The sequence below is a fragment of the Cryptomeria japonica genome, chromosome 2 (genome assembly GCF_030272615.1).
Source record: "Cryptomeria japonica chromosome 2, Sugi_1.0, whole genome shotgun sequence".
In the NCBI taxonomy this organism is placed as follows: domain Eukaryota; kingdom Viridiplantae; phylum Streptophyta; class Pinopsida; order Cupressales; family Cupressaceae; genus Cryptomeria; species Cryptomeria japonica.
In genome coordinates, this window is record NC_081406.1 from 670,175,310 (window position 1) to 670,192,601 (window position 17,292).

The following is a 17,292-nucleotide window of genomic DNA, read 5'->3' on the forward strand; positions in this document are numbered from 1 at the left end:
TCTAAATTAAGAACAAGTCGTTTAAAGTGAACTTACTAAAAAGCTAAACGCTAAATAAAACTTAAAAGCTAATTAACTAAAAAGAAAAAGCTAAACGCTAAATAAAGCTTAAAAGCTAATTAACTAAAAAGCTAAATGACCATTAAAAAAGGAACTAAATATAGGTGACTAAAATATAATTAAATATTCTTATAGAACACTGAAGATAATTGCTCATATTTAAGGATCAAGATCAGACACAGCAATAGCATCATTATGAACACTTGTAGGATTATAATGACATATCAAGAATAGCGTTACATTGCTATAAGTGAAAGTAAATACAGTGATAATAGGAATAGAAATGTAGCATACTTTCAGTATCATATCAGAGACAGCTACCAATATCATTGGTTGCATAATTCATATTGTTTAGCAGAAGTGCAGATTGGTATTTTGATCAAAGATCATCTTTGCATTCCCTAAATCGTTATATCAGAGATAGCAGTGATATTTGTTTTCACATGTCATATAAATAATAATATCAGAGTATCAATTGTATAAATTAAAAAGGACAATCATTTATAAAGTGGTGTCATAAACTATTATTCTTGCAATCAAGTAACTTGAATCATTATTATTTTAAGTGTTATTAGAGTTTATTTTGAAAGAAGTCTCTTGCAATTGATTTGCAAATCAGTTGTTCCCTAATTTCCTAAGCAATAACATAAGGGGACATTACAAGTGGTATCAGAGCATTGCATTTTGTGGTTATATTGCATTGTTCCTAAAACGGGACATTATAGACAATGCTGTTCCATTGACCCTCAACTGCATTTAGCGGAAGGGGGCAAACGGGAGGATGATGCTTTTCCATCCATAATACCTTAGCCTAAGGCAAAAATGCTGCATTTTTTGGCACATTGAAAGGTGGACCCTGAGTGAACTCAGGGCCGTCCCGAACTCAAATTTGTACCCAAATCGTATTTATGCCATACGGGGGCCTATATAGCTGAACCCGGTAACATAGCTGCAAGCAATTACACCAAATGATGGATTCGTCATATACTCAATATCTATGGTTTAGGATTTAGCCGATTTAAGTTTACTCTTTTTATTTTTGCTTATTTTACTGCCGAGTCTTAAGTTATATTTGCTTCTCATAACATTGGTCACGTTATCCCAGTACTATTCTTCTATATTTGAATGTACTATTTGGTTGCATTGACTTGCTTTTTGCTATCCGTGGACATTAATTTAACTTATTATCTTTCCATGAGCAAAAAGAGTAATGGTTTCCCTCTGTTTGCATGTACAGTAAGGACATTTCTTTTGCTCTGTTTGCCATGACACTCTTTACTGAGGGCTTTTTGTCCTGGTCACCAGCTCCACGGAGCTGATAAAATACAAGGTTTCTATTGGCCTGTTGTACAATGATCCTGATCAGACAGAATATGACATGAAGTGCTTAATCTGTGTCATAGAAGTCCTTTGAGAGGCTGAAACATTAGATAGGGGAGAGAGGGCTACAGAGTGTATGGCTATGTAAAGTAATGTTATGCATGCAATGGATAGCAGCCTGTGCACTTATTTATATTGACAACCTCAAATGCAATACTATAAGCAAGTATGATCCTCTTTTTTTCAAAGACAATGGTGCCAAACTTAAGAGAGAGAAAGCTAGCATTCTTAAACATTGGTCCTGCAGAAGCTGACTAAGAAATCTTTTTGATAGATCAAATATAACTGCAAAATCTTTTTCAGTGTGCAAATTCACAAAGAGCCAAGCAGTTTTTGTTCCCTTTATCTGGTTATAGCCTACATATATCAGTTTTGACAACTTATTGTGCTTTGGTGAATGTAAATCTTGTAATTTTTTTGGAGCTTTTATAATAGTTTGAATTCGGATAAAATTCGACTGCTTATGTGAAATGTTCAACAAACAGCTACAATTATGCCACCACTCTTTGTTTTCCAATTTGAGAAATTTATAATACTGTGCTAGAGGGAGCCATTCTGTTCCAAAATCTTTATAGTTTATGTTGTCTTTGGTATTTGTTAGCTGATTGTTTTCTCTGTTGGTCAGGCTTTTTGTGTTTTTGATTAAGGCACTTCTTCTCTTAGAATCAAGGTAGCAGCTATTCATTTTGGAGCATACAACGACAATGGCCTTTGCAGTGTTTGGTGCACCCTCTAATACTTTGGCAGTGAAAAGCACAAGTTATGACAGCCAAATTTTGCCACATACAGGATTTTTCTGTCAGCCATCTACATTGTGTTCTAAGAGTAAACTAACTAGGCAAAGACAGATAATAAGAGCAGTTGCTGAGAAAATTACAGTGAGAACAGGAACAGGAAAAAGTATTGAGGAGTGCGAGGCTGCTGTTATATCTGGAAATCCACCTGCTGCACCACCTGTTCCAGCCAAACCCCAAGCTCCACAAGGAACTCCACGTGTGTCACCTCTTGTATGTATCTTAAAGACACATGATTTCATTGAGATAAAATTGAATTGTTAGAAATTTAAATGTTGAGTTATAGATATGCATTGATATTTGAAAATAAGAGAAATGGATCAAACTAACATGGTGAGTCATTACTTTGGGAGACATCATTCTAACTTTCATGATGTCTGCATTGCACATGTTTTGCTGCTGTGGATAGCCACTAAGTAGACGCCTTCGTCGCAACCGTAAGTCAGTTACTTTGAGAACTGCCTTCCAGGAAACATCTTTATCTCCGGCAAATTTTATCCTTCCTCTTTTCATTCATGAAGGTTGGTAAACAATCTGTGACTTTTAATGTTTTGAGTTGATTGGTATTTTGAAGTATAATTCCATTGATACTAAAGTCTAAATGATTTTTCCTTGTATCATAAGCATGCAAATGCAAACGCCGCTCTCTTATGTAATGTTACCTTGGTTTTGCAATCGGCAGGTGAAGAGGATACCCCAATAGGAGCAATGCCAGGTTGTTCCAGACTTGGTTGGAGACATGGACTTATTGAAGAGGTTCTTATGGTTACTTTCTGAAAATGTCAAATTTTAATGGGATTTTTACGTTAGATTTTCTTTAATTTGCAGTCATGCCATTTAGTTGATCATGTTGTGATCTTATTCAGTTCCCTACATTTCCCATTGAATTTGTAGTATAATTTATTGTTGTTGTTCAGGTATATAAGGCCCGTGATGTTGGTGTCAACAGTGTTGTCCTCTTTCCCAAGATTCCTGATGCTCTAAAGGTGTGTATGTGTAGGGTTTGATATGTTTCTGCATGTTGTTTTGCTAGTTTTTAAAGTTGATGTTCCTGAATTTCAAGTCTTAATCAGTCAGCCACAGGGGATGAAGCCTGCAATGAGAATGGACTTGTGCCACGTGCAATACGCCTTCTCAAGGACAAGTATCCTGATCTTGTAAGTTGAGTCTTCCCATTATTCCTTATCTACTTCAAAATTTGTCAGGATTTTTGATGTCTAGGGTAGCGACTATTTACATTTTTGTTTCTTGTTTTTAGGTAATTTACACAGATGTTGCATTGGATCCATACTCATCTGATGGGCATGATGGAATTGTTAGAGAAGATGGTATGTATTGCAATTACTTTCTGCTTCTTTTTCTAATTTTGATGCATGTTTTTTTGAAGTGGGGAGCACTCCTTCAGGGTTAGGAAAATAGAAATCGTCAGTTTTTCAGTTTTTAACTATGCATATTTTTTTCAGGAGTGATTATGAATGATGAGACAGTCCATCAGCTATGCAGGCAGGCTGTTGTCCAGGTAAAAGTTGTGCAAGTCTTTACACAATTAAACATGTAAAAAATAACTTTTTTTTGGGATCTTGTGGTTGTTTTTTCACCTAGAATAGTCATTTTTAAACTACACTGCTGATTTGTGAATGCATTGTTGAGACAGGCTCAGGCAGGAGCTGATGTTGTAAGTCCAAGTGATATGATGGATGGGCGTGTTGGAGCCATTCGAGCTGCGTTAGATGGAGAAGGATTTCAAGATGTGTCCATTCTTTCATATACAGCAAAGTACCATTTGAACCTTGCATAGAGGCTGTCATTAGCTTGTTCTTCACCTTGTGAATTTAATGTTAAAGATTTGTAGAAATCAAATTACCACTCACAACTAATCTATGTTTCCTTACAGATATGCAAGTGCATTTTATGGTCCTTTCAGAGAAGCTCTTGATTCTAATCCTCGATTTGGAGACAAAAATACGTACTTCCAATCCTTTTCTCCTGCAATATTTGTATGCTCTAATGGATTGTTGATTACAGGATTGCATGATTTCTTGTATCTAAATACAACTTTGGAAACAGATACCAGATGAATCCAGCAAACTACCGAGAAGCACTACTTGAAACCTATACTGATGAAGAAGAAGGAGCAGATATGCTTATGGTATGCATTATTTCCTATGTTTTTATCAAACACAATCTCATCAAGTAATAAACAATTTAGGTGGTTTCTCTTTGTTGCATTACTACAAATAAATGATTCTGAAGAATCGGAATGTGGGTATTATATCTTGGGGGACAGGTCAAGCCAGCTATGCCATATTTGGATGTGATTAGGCTTCTTCGAGATAACTCATCATTACCCATAGCTGCATACCAGGTATCACTGTGATCCTTTCAGCACCATTTCTAAATTTAAAATTTCAGAGTAACTAGAGTTTTCTGAAGATAGTTGAGATTTATTAAAGATTATGTGTGAAGGTCCATCACAATTTTAGTTTACTCTTTTCATGATAATTCATTTGAAGAGGATATTTCAGATGTTCAGATTATAAGAAGTCTAGAGGTTTTAAACAATAAACTTTAGGGGTTTTGGGAAGTAAATTAGCACTTTATTAATTATCAACAATTTTTGGATAAAAATCCCTCTTCTATTAGAAGGGGAGGCTTCCTTATTGAAAATCAAAACCTAACGTAAGCATTCACAATAGTCATAGAGACTTTACAAATGTTCATATTTGAAAAGTGTAGGGTTTACAACTTGTAAATATAAAGTAGTAAAAACTTTAAAAAATGAATGTGTATAAGTTGAACAAACACAGAGTTCAACTTAATAACGCAGGTGACTTTATGTAATTTTATTGATGACAACTAAGAATTCTGAATATGATTTACACCAAACTTAAGAATGATATAAATCTTGAGAACAAATTTTAGACACAAATCTCAACAATTAGATTCTCATCATTCTCCTCAAAATTAGAGCTCAACATCTCATGTTCTCTTTCCTCTGCAATTTTTGTATAAAAATATCAAAAGTCTTGTACAATGCTCAAATTATATCTCAAATAGGCACAATACTTAACTTTAAAAGCAAGTTAGGATTCAAAATTACATTTTCGAAAGGCACTTATTATTTCAAAATGACTTACAATATTATAGTAAATAACTTTATTCAGAAAGTGATGTATTAGTATGAGATTTAAGTACATTTTAAATTTGACTTGTTTTGGCTTTTTGAAAAATAATTGCATTAATAATCGAAGTGCTTTACACACACACATATATATATATATGTTGAAATTAGCCTTTCAGATTAATATAGGAACTCAGAAATCAGAATTAGCTCCAATTAGATTGTTTGCTGATAAGTAGAGATAAGCAAAATGAACACAAAGACACAAATACCTTGGGAAAACCTCCCTCTAGGAGGAAAAACCCAGCAACAACAGATCCTCAGATCTGATTATGTTATATTGAATTGTAAGTACAATAAAAACCCAGCTAGGGCATAATTATCAGCTGAAACCAAACTTATCTCATAACCGCCGATTTGTGTGTGATTCAAGGGCTTCAGCTTGTTTGCTATCTTTGCAGCAGACTGTAGTATTTCGCATCACCAACAGAAGTGTTTCGCAGCACCTTCCTTGCTGACCTTTGGAGGAAGAATTCGCACTATAAGGAGCAGAGATATTTCGCACCTCTCAAATCAGACTAATTCGCATGAATGTGAATGTGTATTTAAGCCTTGCAAGTGGCTGGTATATATATGGGGTTCATCTTTTTACTTATCTCTAAGTCGGCCCATTTAACCTTGGGCACTAAAAAACCATTTTTGCATATACAATGATGTGGATAGGTCCACACGTTTGGAGTGTATAATGCCGACACTTAGGGCTTAACTTCGTACATTCCAATACATGGTCGGCCCTATAATGGAAGCATGTGTTTCTTTTATGTTTGGCGTGTAGGAGATAAAGGGGCCAGCCCTATGCACATAGAGATAGGGCCCAGCCCTAGTTACACGCTTCCTTAATGAAGTAGGGCCCAGCCCTATAAGGATTCGGATGATGCCTTTAAGGCAATCCGAATCCTATTTAGTTTCCTGACCTAGTTACAAAATCAAATATATATATATATATATATATATATGTTTACATGACGGTATTCTAAAAAGAACAAACCGTTTAATAGAAGCTTCAAACTAAAGCTAAAATGCTTATTATGCTTAAAAAGCTAAATACGAAAAAGCTAAGTACACCTTCTAATAAAAGAAGTAGCAGTCAACTAAGTCGACAACTAAGATAACCATTATAGAATAACTATAATATTATTTTAATACTTTTGCATGTTATTTATTTGATTCTATTAGTAAAGTTTTTTTTTCTCCTTATTATCAAGGTTTATCCTACACTTATTAATTAAGCTTGTTTAGGTTAATAAAGTGAGTATTAGTCTGAGTGGTGTGAGGTGTTAGCATCTTCCATAGGAGTTAACATTTACCATTCTTGGATACTTTTGGTGCACTCTCCCAATCAAGCTTGCAAAACTTGGTGCGTCAAAGACAAAATCGCGAGTACTCGCGAGTCACTCGCGCATATACTCGGCGCCGAGGATCTGATAAAATCGCAGCGAGTTTAGAGCAAAAAAATCGCAAAAACAGGGGGAAATATTCGGCGCGAAAAACAATATTAAGTTTTAACTTTAAAAAAAACCTAAAACGCGTCTTCTATTTTCATTCCAAGCCGCGACAAAAGGTGAAAAAGACAACGCAACCAGTGCAGAAAAAATCGTGTGACTAGGGCACAAAACAGATGATTGCAAGAGCAAAGATTGTAGATTTTTGACGTGACCAGGGGAGGTAATCGTAAAACCGCGGGCGAGGGCACAAATTGCAGATTTCAGAGCAAGATTGCAGGTTTATTATGAATTCTTTTCATATTGAAACAAGCAATTCAAAAAAATTTCTCCTACGATTCAGTTAGATTAAATTTTAAATTATAATATAGGTATTTTTTGGCATTTGCTATCGAAAGTTTGAAAGTACATTATTATTTGTTTGGGGTGAAAAAAAACTTAATATATTAAAAAAAAATGTGTGGTTTTGAATAATATTTAAAAAAAAAATGTATTTTCAAATGTTCGATAAAGTTGCCGAGTATTGCCGAGTTTTTCCCCGAGTTTTGGCGAGTCCCGAGTTTTAAAAAAAAAATGGTCTTGCCGAGTCCAAGTTTTTCAACCTTGCTCCCAATTGGTTGTATTTGCTTAATATGCAACCCTGTTTGTGTTTGGATTTTTTTCGTTTGTTTTAGAGTTTTCGAGTGTTTTTGCAATGGATTTGAGTTACTGTTGGCGGCATTATGGTATACGAAAATACAACTAGTTAACTATGTGTAATTGTTTTGGTTAGTTGGCAACCGAGGGGTGGTAGTTGCGGTGCGACAGTTGGCGCTCGCACCCCCTCGGTATCTTTATATACTTCAGAATGTAACTTGCAACACACAGATTATGAATGGAATAACATATCTTATACTTGTCTGACATTGATGGCGTTCTTATTCTGCATTACGTACTTTATGCTTTAAGTTATTTACTCGAGAGGGCAAACATTTGGCACCGTTGCCTAGACGTACTCGGGAATGGAAGACGCGGATGGCGTACGGACACGATGGGCCTACTCGTTGGTGAAATAAACCCAGAGGCCGACGATGCGCGAACAGAACTTTACACAGGAGAAGACACGGCAACGAGAGAATTTTCAATTCTGCTCCAGGTAGCCATCCAAACCTACGTCCGACGAGAGGCGGCGGAGGTGGAAATCCCACCAAGTGCCGCGTGGACAGCGCTGGAGGTTAGCTCGGCCGTAAACCGGTTGATGAACCACCTCCCCTGGTTGCTTGCACAGGCATTGCTGGCACAACAGGCTCGCCTGGAGGAGATTGCCCAGGAAGAGCGATGCCAACAAATCCTTCAACGCTACGAAGAAAACAGCCGATGGGAAACGGAACGAGATGGCGCCTGGCCAGGAGGGAATTGAACCTTGAACTTTTTTCAAATAAAAGTGTCATTGACACGAGTTGTATTGGAGGAAATGAATTAATAAAAAACGTGTTTTGATTTATGTATTGTGAGTTATGGAAATGTGCGACAATTAATGCCCAACCTATTGAATAAAGATAGAAATAAAAAAGCAGAAACGGACAAGTGGGAGGCCGAGCAGAGGGCCCTGATTCTGGAACAGCAAGTAGAACGTAGACAGAGGTTGAGGCAACTTGCCGAAGGACGACCTGCCGAAGGGTGGCCCGAGGGGAACCAAGGAGGTGTCACGAGGGTGCAAAAGCCGACGGAAATTTCTACGCGTCGCTAGAGCATCGTAGGACGCGGAGCCACGAAGAGTTTTTGGAAGAAACAAGGTTACGGCGAAATCTAGTCGAGGAGACTTGGGATCAGTTTAGAAACTTATCCCTTACACCACGGAGTGAAGATCACCAGCAGGAACCAGGAGTGGGCGTGGGTGAGAGCGAAGGGGAGGGCAACCGTACGGGTGTAGGTGCCACACATGACAGGCAAAACACCGTACCTCCATTCGCCCACGCAGGACACACCATCGGCGCCACCGAAGGAAGCAGCGTAGGGCCATAGGCACAGGCACAGCCATCCCCAGGAAGACGACCCGGGATGGCGAGTAAACAAAAATTGCCAAAGTTCACAGGGGACGGCAAGGAAGACCCTTACGACACTGCCGTACATGTGAAACCATTTGGTCCGCCAACGGAGTGACAAACCAGGATGACTGGGTACAACAGTTCCCAGCCACGTTACCTGGAGTTGCCATAGATTGGTACTTCGATGTGGACAAGCAAAAAGTGGCCACGTGGGCCAATCTACAGAAGGAATTCACGGAGGAGTTTCGGTTGCTCCGTGATGACAATGAAATTGTAACGGAGATATACAATACCAAACAAGGTACCAAGGAGACAGTACGGGCATATAGCAGGAGGCTGAAGGAATTGCTAGGTGAAATGGAAAGCCAATCAGCAGAAGGATTGAAGAAACGATGGTTCGTTGAAGGATTGAAATCCTCCCTACGAAAAAAGATGAAAATTGTACCCCCAACGTCATATGACGACGCCTATAATAGGGCGATGGACCTAGAGAGTGAATACAAAACATCAAAGAAGAAGAAAAGTAATAAATATTCATTTGACGATAATGAAGACTCTGACAGGGAAAGCAGCAGCAGTGGCGAATCGAGTAAAAAGGTGCACGCTCTCCAAAAGGACATGGAACGAATGTTGAAAGAATTCAAAGCCATGAAGGGGAGTAAAAGTAAGATTGAAGAAAACGACGTGTGGTGTACCGACTGTAGGAGTGACGGACACACCAAGGGGTCCTGCCCCAAGAAGGCTTTCTGCGACATTTGTCAGATTGCGGGACATTTGACAAAGGAATGTCCCTATAATATGAAAACTAGGAGCCAACAAGTTCCCTTCACGCAAGAGCAGCCGGCCGTCGGAATTTGCAAACCGCCAACAATAGTGCATCATCTGGCGGATGCCGGAACAACCGGCAAGGGGGGAAGACCAATAATAATAATAGGAGCTGGATCCAATATGATGCAAAGGGACGACCAATGATCCAGTGCCGAGCTTGCAATCAATGGGGCCACTTTGCCAGGGAATGCACCTCATAAGAAACTCCACAAAAACTATGCAAATGGTGTGGGCTTGGAGACCACGATGATGGAACTTGCCCAAAGTCTGGAGTGAACCTGCTCAACATTGACAGGACGGAGGAACGGGTATTAGCAATCACACGGTCACAGGCAAAGAAGGCCACATACCCGGACCCTTGCACGGAGAAGTAGCGGGCGCTGGAGGCGAAGGCTGAAGTAGCGAAGGAAATGTTGGCACAAGGGAACACCCAGGAAGCGGCAAGTACTTTCCGCTCTGAGGCCGAGGAAAATATCCTGAAGCAAATGCTGCAGATTGAAGTACTTGTGAAGATGAAGGACCTCCTGGAAACGATGTTGCAATTACGTACGACACTCCTACGTACTGTGCAAGTAACTCCACACAGTCAGGCGACCCGGAATACGGATGTTTCCGGCGGAACACCTACAGACCCATTGGTTCTGACACTATATAGTGGCCGGCACCCGGTGGTGGTAGAAATGGGAATACTTGGCACCATTCCGACTGACACTATTGTCGATAGCAGGTCCGGAGTGAACGTGCTTCCGGAAGAAACTTGGAAGCAGCTTGGCAAACCGACACTATGGCCGTCAACCTTCAACTTACTGGGAGCGGATAAACATGGTATCAAACCCCTTGGAACGCTCATGGCGCAACAAGTGACCATCGGGACAACCATTTGTCCTTGACTTCGTGGTGATTCCGCTTGCCAAGAAAGGATATGACGCCATTTTGGGCAGAGGGTGGTTGGTGGCAGCCAGACTGAATCACAACTGGAAGCGTAACACGTTGTCAATGGAGAAAGCCGGGCGAAAATTTATTATTGACCTGAAAACACAACTTGTGAGTGAAGAACTCGCGTCAGAATCGGAATCAGATGGCGAGGGCGGAGTTGACGGAGGAAAGTACGGAAGGGAACCGAACGAGGAAGGCATCCTGGTAATCCAAGGATGAGACCGATTCACTTAATGGGCTCTTCCACTGGCAAATGGAGGACTACGAGCTGCTGTATGGGTGCAACATGTTGCAGGTTGACGAAGAGCCGGGTGAGAACGAATTTCCGCCAGCGTACGGGGAATACACTGAAGGGGATGCCCCTGTCAACGAAGTACCAGCGCACAGGTTTGACATGACGAAACCAATCCGGTACGAAGAGTCCGTAAAACCTACAAACCTCGGCACGGAAGCAGAGCCAAGGAACATCCTGGTTGGTGACGACTGGAATCCAGTCCTGAAAGCCGCAGCGTTTAAAATATTCATGGAATACAAGGATGTATTCGCTTGGACGTATAAGGACCTCAAAGGGGTGCCGCCAGAACTGTGCGTACACCAAATTTCACTCGTACTTGGGGCCGTACCTATATGGAAGAGGCCGTACAGAATGAATAAAAACTATGCGGCGAGAGTGAATAATGAAATTGAACGTATGCTCGAAGCCGGGATTATTTTTAAAGTGTAGACCAGCGAGTGGGTGTCACCCATAGTGATATCCCTTAAGAAGGAGGCAAACCAGATCCGAATCTGCATGGATTTCAGATGCCTCAATGCGGTCACCATAAAAGACCCGTTTCCAATACCATTTACGGATAGCATCTTGGAGGAAGTGGCCGGTCATGAAATTTATTCATTTATGGATGGATTTTCTGGGTATAACCAGATATCCATTGCCGAAGAGGACAAATTAAAACCCACCTTCATAGTGGAGGATGGCGTGTATGCGTATAATTGAATGCCGTTCGGATTATGCAATGCGCCAACGACATTTCAACGGATAATCCTTCACATATTTGAAAAGATGTCAGTAGGGAACTTCAGGGCGTTCCTTGACGACTGGTCCATCTACAGTAACCAAGATACACATTTGGCTGCACTTGGCGAATGCATGGAGAGATGCAGGCGAGCTCGCCTAGCACTCAATCCCCAAAAATGCAGATTCATGATGCCTCAAGGGAAGCTGTTAGGACACATAGTGTGCAAGGTTGGACTTAAGACTGACCCAGACAAGATTCGGGTGATAGTGGAAATGGAGGCACCGACAGATGTCACGGGAGTCAAATCCTTCCTAGGACACAGGGTATTACAGGCGATTTATCAAAAATTTTGCTCGAGTATCTTGCCCTCTGGACAAGCTGACAAGGAAAGGTGAACGGTACACATGGGGGACGGCTCAGGAAGAGGCCTTCCAAGAACTGAAGTCACGGTTGGTGGGTGCGCCAATCCTAACATATCCTGACTGGGACAAAGAGTTCCATGTACACATTGACGCATCCAATTTTGCCATAGGGGCCACACTGGCGCAGGTTGGCGATCACGGGCTAGATCACCTGGTCTACTTTGCAAGCAGACTCCTGTCAGAGAAAAATTATAGCACCACAGAAAGGGAAGCCCTCGGGATGGTGTACTCCGTCCAGAAATTTCGACATTACTTGCTGGCCACCCCGTTCACATTTTATGTGGACCACCAGGCATTAATGTACCTGGTAAACAAGCCAATTATCCAAGGACGAATCAGCCGATGGCTGCTATTGCTGCAGGAATTTACATTCAAGATTATCGTAAGACCCGAGAAGAGCCATGTGATAGCTGACCAACTATCGAGAATCCAGTCAGGAGAACTAGCCGAAGGAGTGAATGAAGATTTTCCAAACGCTCACTTATTTCGCATCGCGGTCCTCCCTGCCTGGTACGCAAGCGTAGGGGAATACTTGTCGACATCACGGTTTCCGAGGGAGATGCCACCAGGAGAAGGAGGAAACTGGTACTGAGGAGCAGGACATTCCAACTCATTAATGGCCTCTTGTACAAAATGGGACCCGACCAGATCCTACGGTGATGCGTCCTAGAAGAGGAAATTCAGGGCGTCCTAAGGGAAGCACATGAAGGGCCCGTAGGTGGACACATGGGGCTCGACACCACAACCAAGAAAATCCTGTTGGCAGGACTGTGGTGGCCGACACTACACAATGACGCCAGAGAGTGGGTGACGAGCTGTGACACATGCGAATGGGTCGGACGGCCATTGAAGAGGGATTTTATTCCCCTCAACCCATCGAATGCCCAGGAACTGTTTGAGAGATGGGGATTGGATTTCATCGGACCATTAAAACCAAGTAGAGCGTGACGGTGCAGATACATTGTAGTGGCAACAAAATACTTGACCAAGTGGGTTGAGGCATGGGCCTTGCTGGACAACTCGACGGTCAATACAGCAAAATTCATCTATGAACACATCATTACGCGGTATGGGATTCCAATCCAACTGATGAGTGACAGAGGAGGACATTTTGTAAATCATATAATCCGATTGCTAACAATGGAGTTCAAAATCTGCCACTCCTTGTCAAGCCCCTACTATCCGTGGGCGAACGGGTAGGCCGAGGCGACCAATAAAATAATCGTGTCGATGATTTATAAGTCTTGCAGAGTGGAGAAGGATGACTGGGAGGAGCGCCTACCGTCAGTACTTTGGGCATACCGAACAACTTACAAGGTAACTACTGGACAGACTCCCTTCCAGCTAATGTATGGACAAGAAGCCGTGGTGCCAGTTGAATTCATGGTGCCGAGTCTCCGAATCGCCATTGATAATTGACTCGGCGACATGGAAAGCCTGAGAGAGAGACTGTACGCTTTGAACAAATTGGATGAACGAAGGATAATGGCTCAGTGGGCGACAGAAACAACCTAGCAAAGACGGAAGGTTTGGCACGACAAGCATCTTCGGCGAATGAAGTTTACTCCTGGGCAGTTGGTGTTGAAGTTCAATGGAAGGAACGGAATCGAACCTGGGAAATTCAGAGTGCGATGGCTAGGGCCCTTCAAGGTACGTGAGGTCAATCCCAATGGGGCGATTAAGTTGTGGACGTTGGACGGGAAGGAGATACTAGACGCCGTCAATGGATCGAAATTGAAGGTTTATCACGAACAAAGGGAACCTGGACCCTCTAGTCAGGATGTTTGTCAGTCTACTGAAAATTAAGAAAAAAAATAAAAATAAGATAAAATAAAATAAAAAAAATAATAAAAAAAAAGTACGGTCCGCACGATGACTGTACCGTACAGGTAGAAAAAAAAAGGGGACGTGGGGCCACCATACGGTGACCAGAAAAGACCACCACACACACACAAGCAGACCACACAGCCATGCGAGGAAAAAAAAAAAAAAAGACCGCCACGCACACAAGCAGACCACGCAGCCCAGCCGCACAGCAACAACCAACAGAAGAAGGTCGTTACGAAGGTGTCCAACAACCGTACGATTTTTTTAACCGGAATTCAGTTATACCAGAGATTAATGGATTCAGCAGGGAAACAAAGTTGGAAAAAACAGCTGCAGGCTTCCTCCAGTAGCAGCCCGAGGGATAGCAATATCAGGGTTTTGTCATTAGGCATACGTGTTGCAGGCAGCACCATGGATGCTAGCGCCCGACAGAAGCAAAAGTAGAAAGCACCACAGGCTGCCATAAGTGCGAAAAACACATTGACGCCCCAGAACATCACCTTTGAAGGCTTGAATGGGTCGGAATGCCGGAAATGGTGGTAGGACACTCTCGACGATGATCTGGTGAAGCAAAACCTTCGTAAGGTGGAAGTGGAGTGGGCTATTCGAATGCCCGTGTTTCCTGTCCGCGAGTATGAGGGTGCCCTACAGTTCATGGTAGACACCTTCGACAGGCACACATGCACCAGCACTTTCGAATACCTCGGGAGGGATGTTACCATATCTTTCAAAGTAGGGGACTTCACGAGGGTATTCGGCATTCCAGGCAGACAGGGCAAGAAAATAGAATTGAAGGCTAAAAAAATGAAGCGGGAAGAGAAGGAACGGTGGATTAAATTAACCTCAAGGAACCTGACGACAACAGAGTTGGACAGCGTGGCTAATGCCACGAAGGGTCGAGGGATCCGTAAGACTTTTGTTGCAGAGGGCCACTGGCGATGCATTATGGATGTCATCAAGAGCAGGTTGACAGGGTCGGGTAGGGCGTCGGACATCGCCCTCCCTCAGATTATGCTTATGAATGGGTTGATGAATGGCATCATGTACGATTGGGCCGCGTTACTCGCTGAACGCATGTATGAGTTTTTGACGTTGCAGCATCGCACATTTTATATGCCACACTACGCTATAGGGTTGTTCCTAGAGGCCACGCGGGAAGCAGTGCTCGAGGAGGAGTTAGAGGTATGGCCACAGGGACCGTTGGCAGCAGGTGAGCCTCCAATAATGTATTGGAGGCACTTGGACATTGGGCACTCTTCCGCGAAGCAGAAAAGGGCGGTAGATACGACCTCGACTTTAGGGGAGCTTGACAGCGGGAGGGATTCCAGTAGCACAGAGGAATCAGAAGCCGAAGAGGAGGATGATAGCAGCAGGGCAACGGAGGAGAGGGTCCTATTTGCCCCACCCTTGCTATCGATGGGCACGCCGTTGCCATCATCTAGAGTAGGCGACACCTTTATTCTGGCCTTCGGACAAAGCCGCACGCTAGTTACACTTGGCCCCCTTTAGCAACGGGTAGCACCATTGAGCCCAACCACGGCGGTACCTACGGAGGACATGGTAGAGTCGGGGATGGAGGAGTCACCGCATCGGGTAGTAGTGGTAGTGGATACAGAGCCTCAGGTGCAGTTGGACGTTGTGGGGAGTGTGTCTGCATCTTTGTTGGAGGAGCCGACGACAGCGAACCATCCCCCGGTCGTAGAGATGTGTGCCGACCCGTCGGTCGTGGCTATGCAGAGCTAGCTCACACAGCGGTTTCAGATGACATTGGCACAACCGGAGGGAGCTGTTGTATTCTCCCCGTGTCGAGAGACTAGAACGGAGGTAGTCGACTTGGATGACTCATCGGGCGAGGCACATGGACTCGTAGTTGGGAACGAGGCAGGGGAGGTCGCCTCTGCGGGCAGGCGCCAGGGGATGGTACACCTTCGGTGGCGGAGGAGGTACCTTCACAACAGGATGCGGTTGTGTCCGTTCCACCAGAGACTTCATAGCCCTCGGCGCAGACGGGGGAAGATATTGAGACCTATCTAGCTGATATGGCTGCCATGGTGATGAGGGGTAGGCGGGTGGTGGCCGCTGCCCAGACGCAAGCATTGCAGCAGGTGGTGGTGGAGCTAGAGAAGGTCTTACAGTTTATGCGAGTGGGCTGCCCGGCGGCCTTTGCTACCTACTTTGAGTCTCAGGGTTGGCTGACTACTGAGACAGAGGAGATGCTCCAGGCTTGGAGGCTGCGTCAGTCCGTTGTGGAGAGTCGGGAGACGGCAGTTGTCCGCGAGATCGAGCAGGTCTATCGGGATGCCTATTATACATTGAGGCGTACACAGCAGGAGTTTGCGGTCTGCGAGGCTGCACGAGTAGCGTTGGAGAAGGAGGTGGCCAGTCAGTAGGCCTCTTGGGCAGCCGAGAGGGCGCAGTTGTTGGCACAGCTTGAGGTGGCCCATGCAAAGACGGCTGAGACTCGGGCAGATAAGGCCGAGGTAGAGATTCGTCTAGCGGCTGAGCAGAGTGTGAGGAGCCACGTGCAGCAGGAGTTGGATGCCGTCAGTACCGAGAGGAGTCTGTTGCAGACTCGGTTGGTATGCGCGACGGAGGGAGCGGATACAAAAGAGGAGTTGTTGGAAGTCGCACACATGGTGAAGACAACTTTGGAGAAAGTATTGGTGGCAGAGCGAGATGTGATTGTATGCACTCAGCAGGTGTATGAGCTCCGCGCCCGCTTGGCGGCCTAGACACCGGCATCTCAGCCTTCTGTTTTAGGGACGCTTCCTCAGCCCCCTCCCTAGTTTTTCGGATATGTATATAGTATAGGTTGCATGATCTCCATTTTGTTGTAAGTCGCCTGGAGACGACTTTTCTTTTGGGGGGGATGATGTTGGCGGCATTATTGTATATGGAAATACGACTAGTTAATTATGTGTAATTGTTTTGGTTAGTTGGCAATTGAGGGGTGGCAGTTGCGGTGCGACAGTTGGCGCTCGCACCCCCTCGGTATCTTTATATACTTCAGAATGTAACTTGCAACACACGGATTATGAATGGAATAACATATCTTATACTTGTCTGATATCGATGGCGTTCTTATTCTACATTACGTACTTTATGCTTTAAGTTATTCACCCGAGAGGGCAAACAGTTGCCAAATAAAGTGCAGATAAAAAAGTACTTCATGCTAAACGAACAACTCAAAAAAATAAAGAAACTCATAAAACAAGTAGTTGAAAATTCTAGATTTTATTCGTGATCTTATTTTTCAATATTTCTCAAATATAATGACAACCTAGATTATAAATGACATAACATATTTAAATCTCACATACTCACAAAACGTAGAAAATATTTCTCAAATATAATGACAACCTAGATTATAAAATGACAT

The 17,292-nt window shown here is 43.1% G+C and overlaps 1 protein-coding gene across 2 annotated transcripts in view; it reads left to right on the plus strand.

The window, feature by feature from the left end:
• Window positions 1-17,292, plus strand: part of LOC131034004 (delta-aminolevulinic acid dehydratase, chloroplastic) — a 79,666-nt gene that overhangs the window by 47,157 nt on the left and 15,217 nt on the right. Inside the window, exons 3-13 of one of the 2 annotated variants that reach the window (XM_057965328.2) lie at window positions 2,066-2,447; window positions 2,644-2,755; window positions 2,917-2,990; window positions 3,152-3,220; window positions 3,308-3,391; window positions 3,493-3,562; window positions 3,698-3,753; window positions 3,889-4,010; window positions 4,129-4,200; window positions 4,302-4,383; window positions 4,522-4,599. In XM_057965328.2, coding sequence (XP_057821311.1) covers window positions 2,145-2,447; window positions 2,644-2,755; window positions 2,917-2,990; window positions 3,152-3,220; window positions 3,308-3,391; window positions 3,493-3,562; window positions 3,698-3,753; window positions 3,889-4,010; window positions 4,129-4,200; window positions 4,302-4,383; window positions 4,522-4,599 — 1,122 coding nt within the window. In that variant the 5' untranslated portion in view covers window positions 2,066-2,144. The remainder of the gene's footprint in view (window positions 1-2,065; window positions 2,448-2,643; window positions 2,756-2,916; window positions 2,991-3,151; window positions 3,221-3,307; window positions 3,392-3,492; window positions 3,563-3,697; window positions 3,754-3,888; window positions 4,011-4,128; window positions 4,201-4,301; window positions 4,384-4,521; window positions 4,600-17,292) is intronic. The other variant, XM_057965329.2, reaches the window with a different exon arrangement.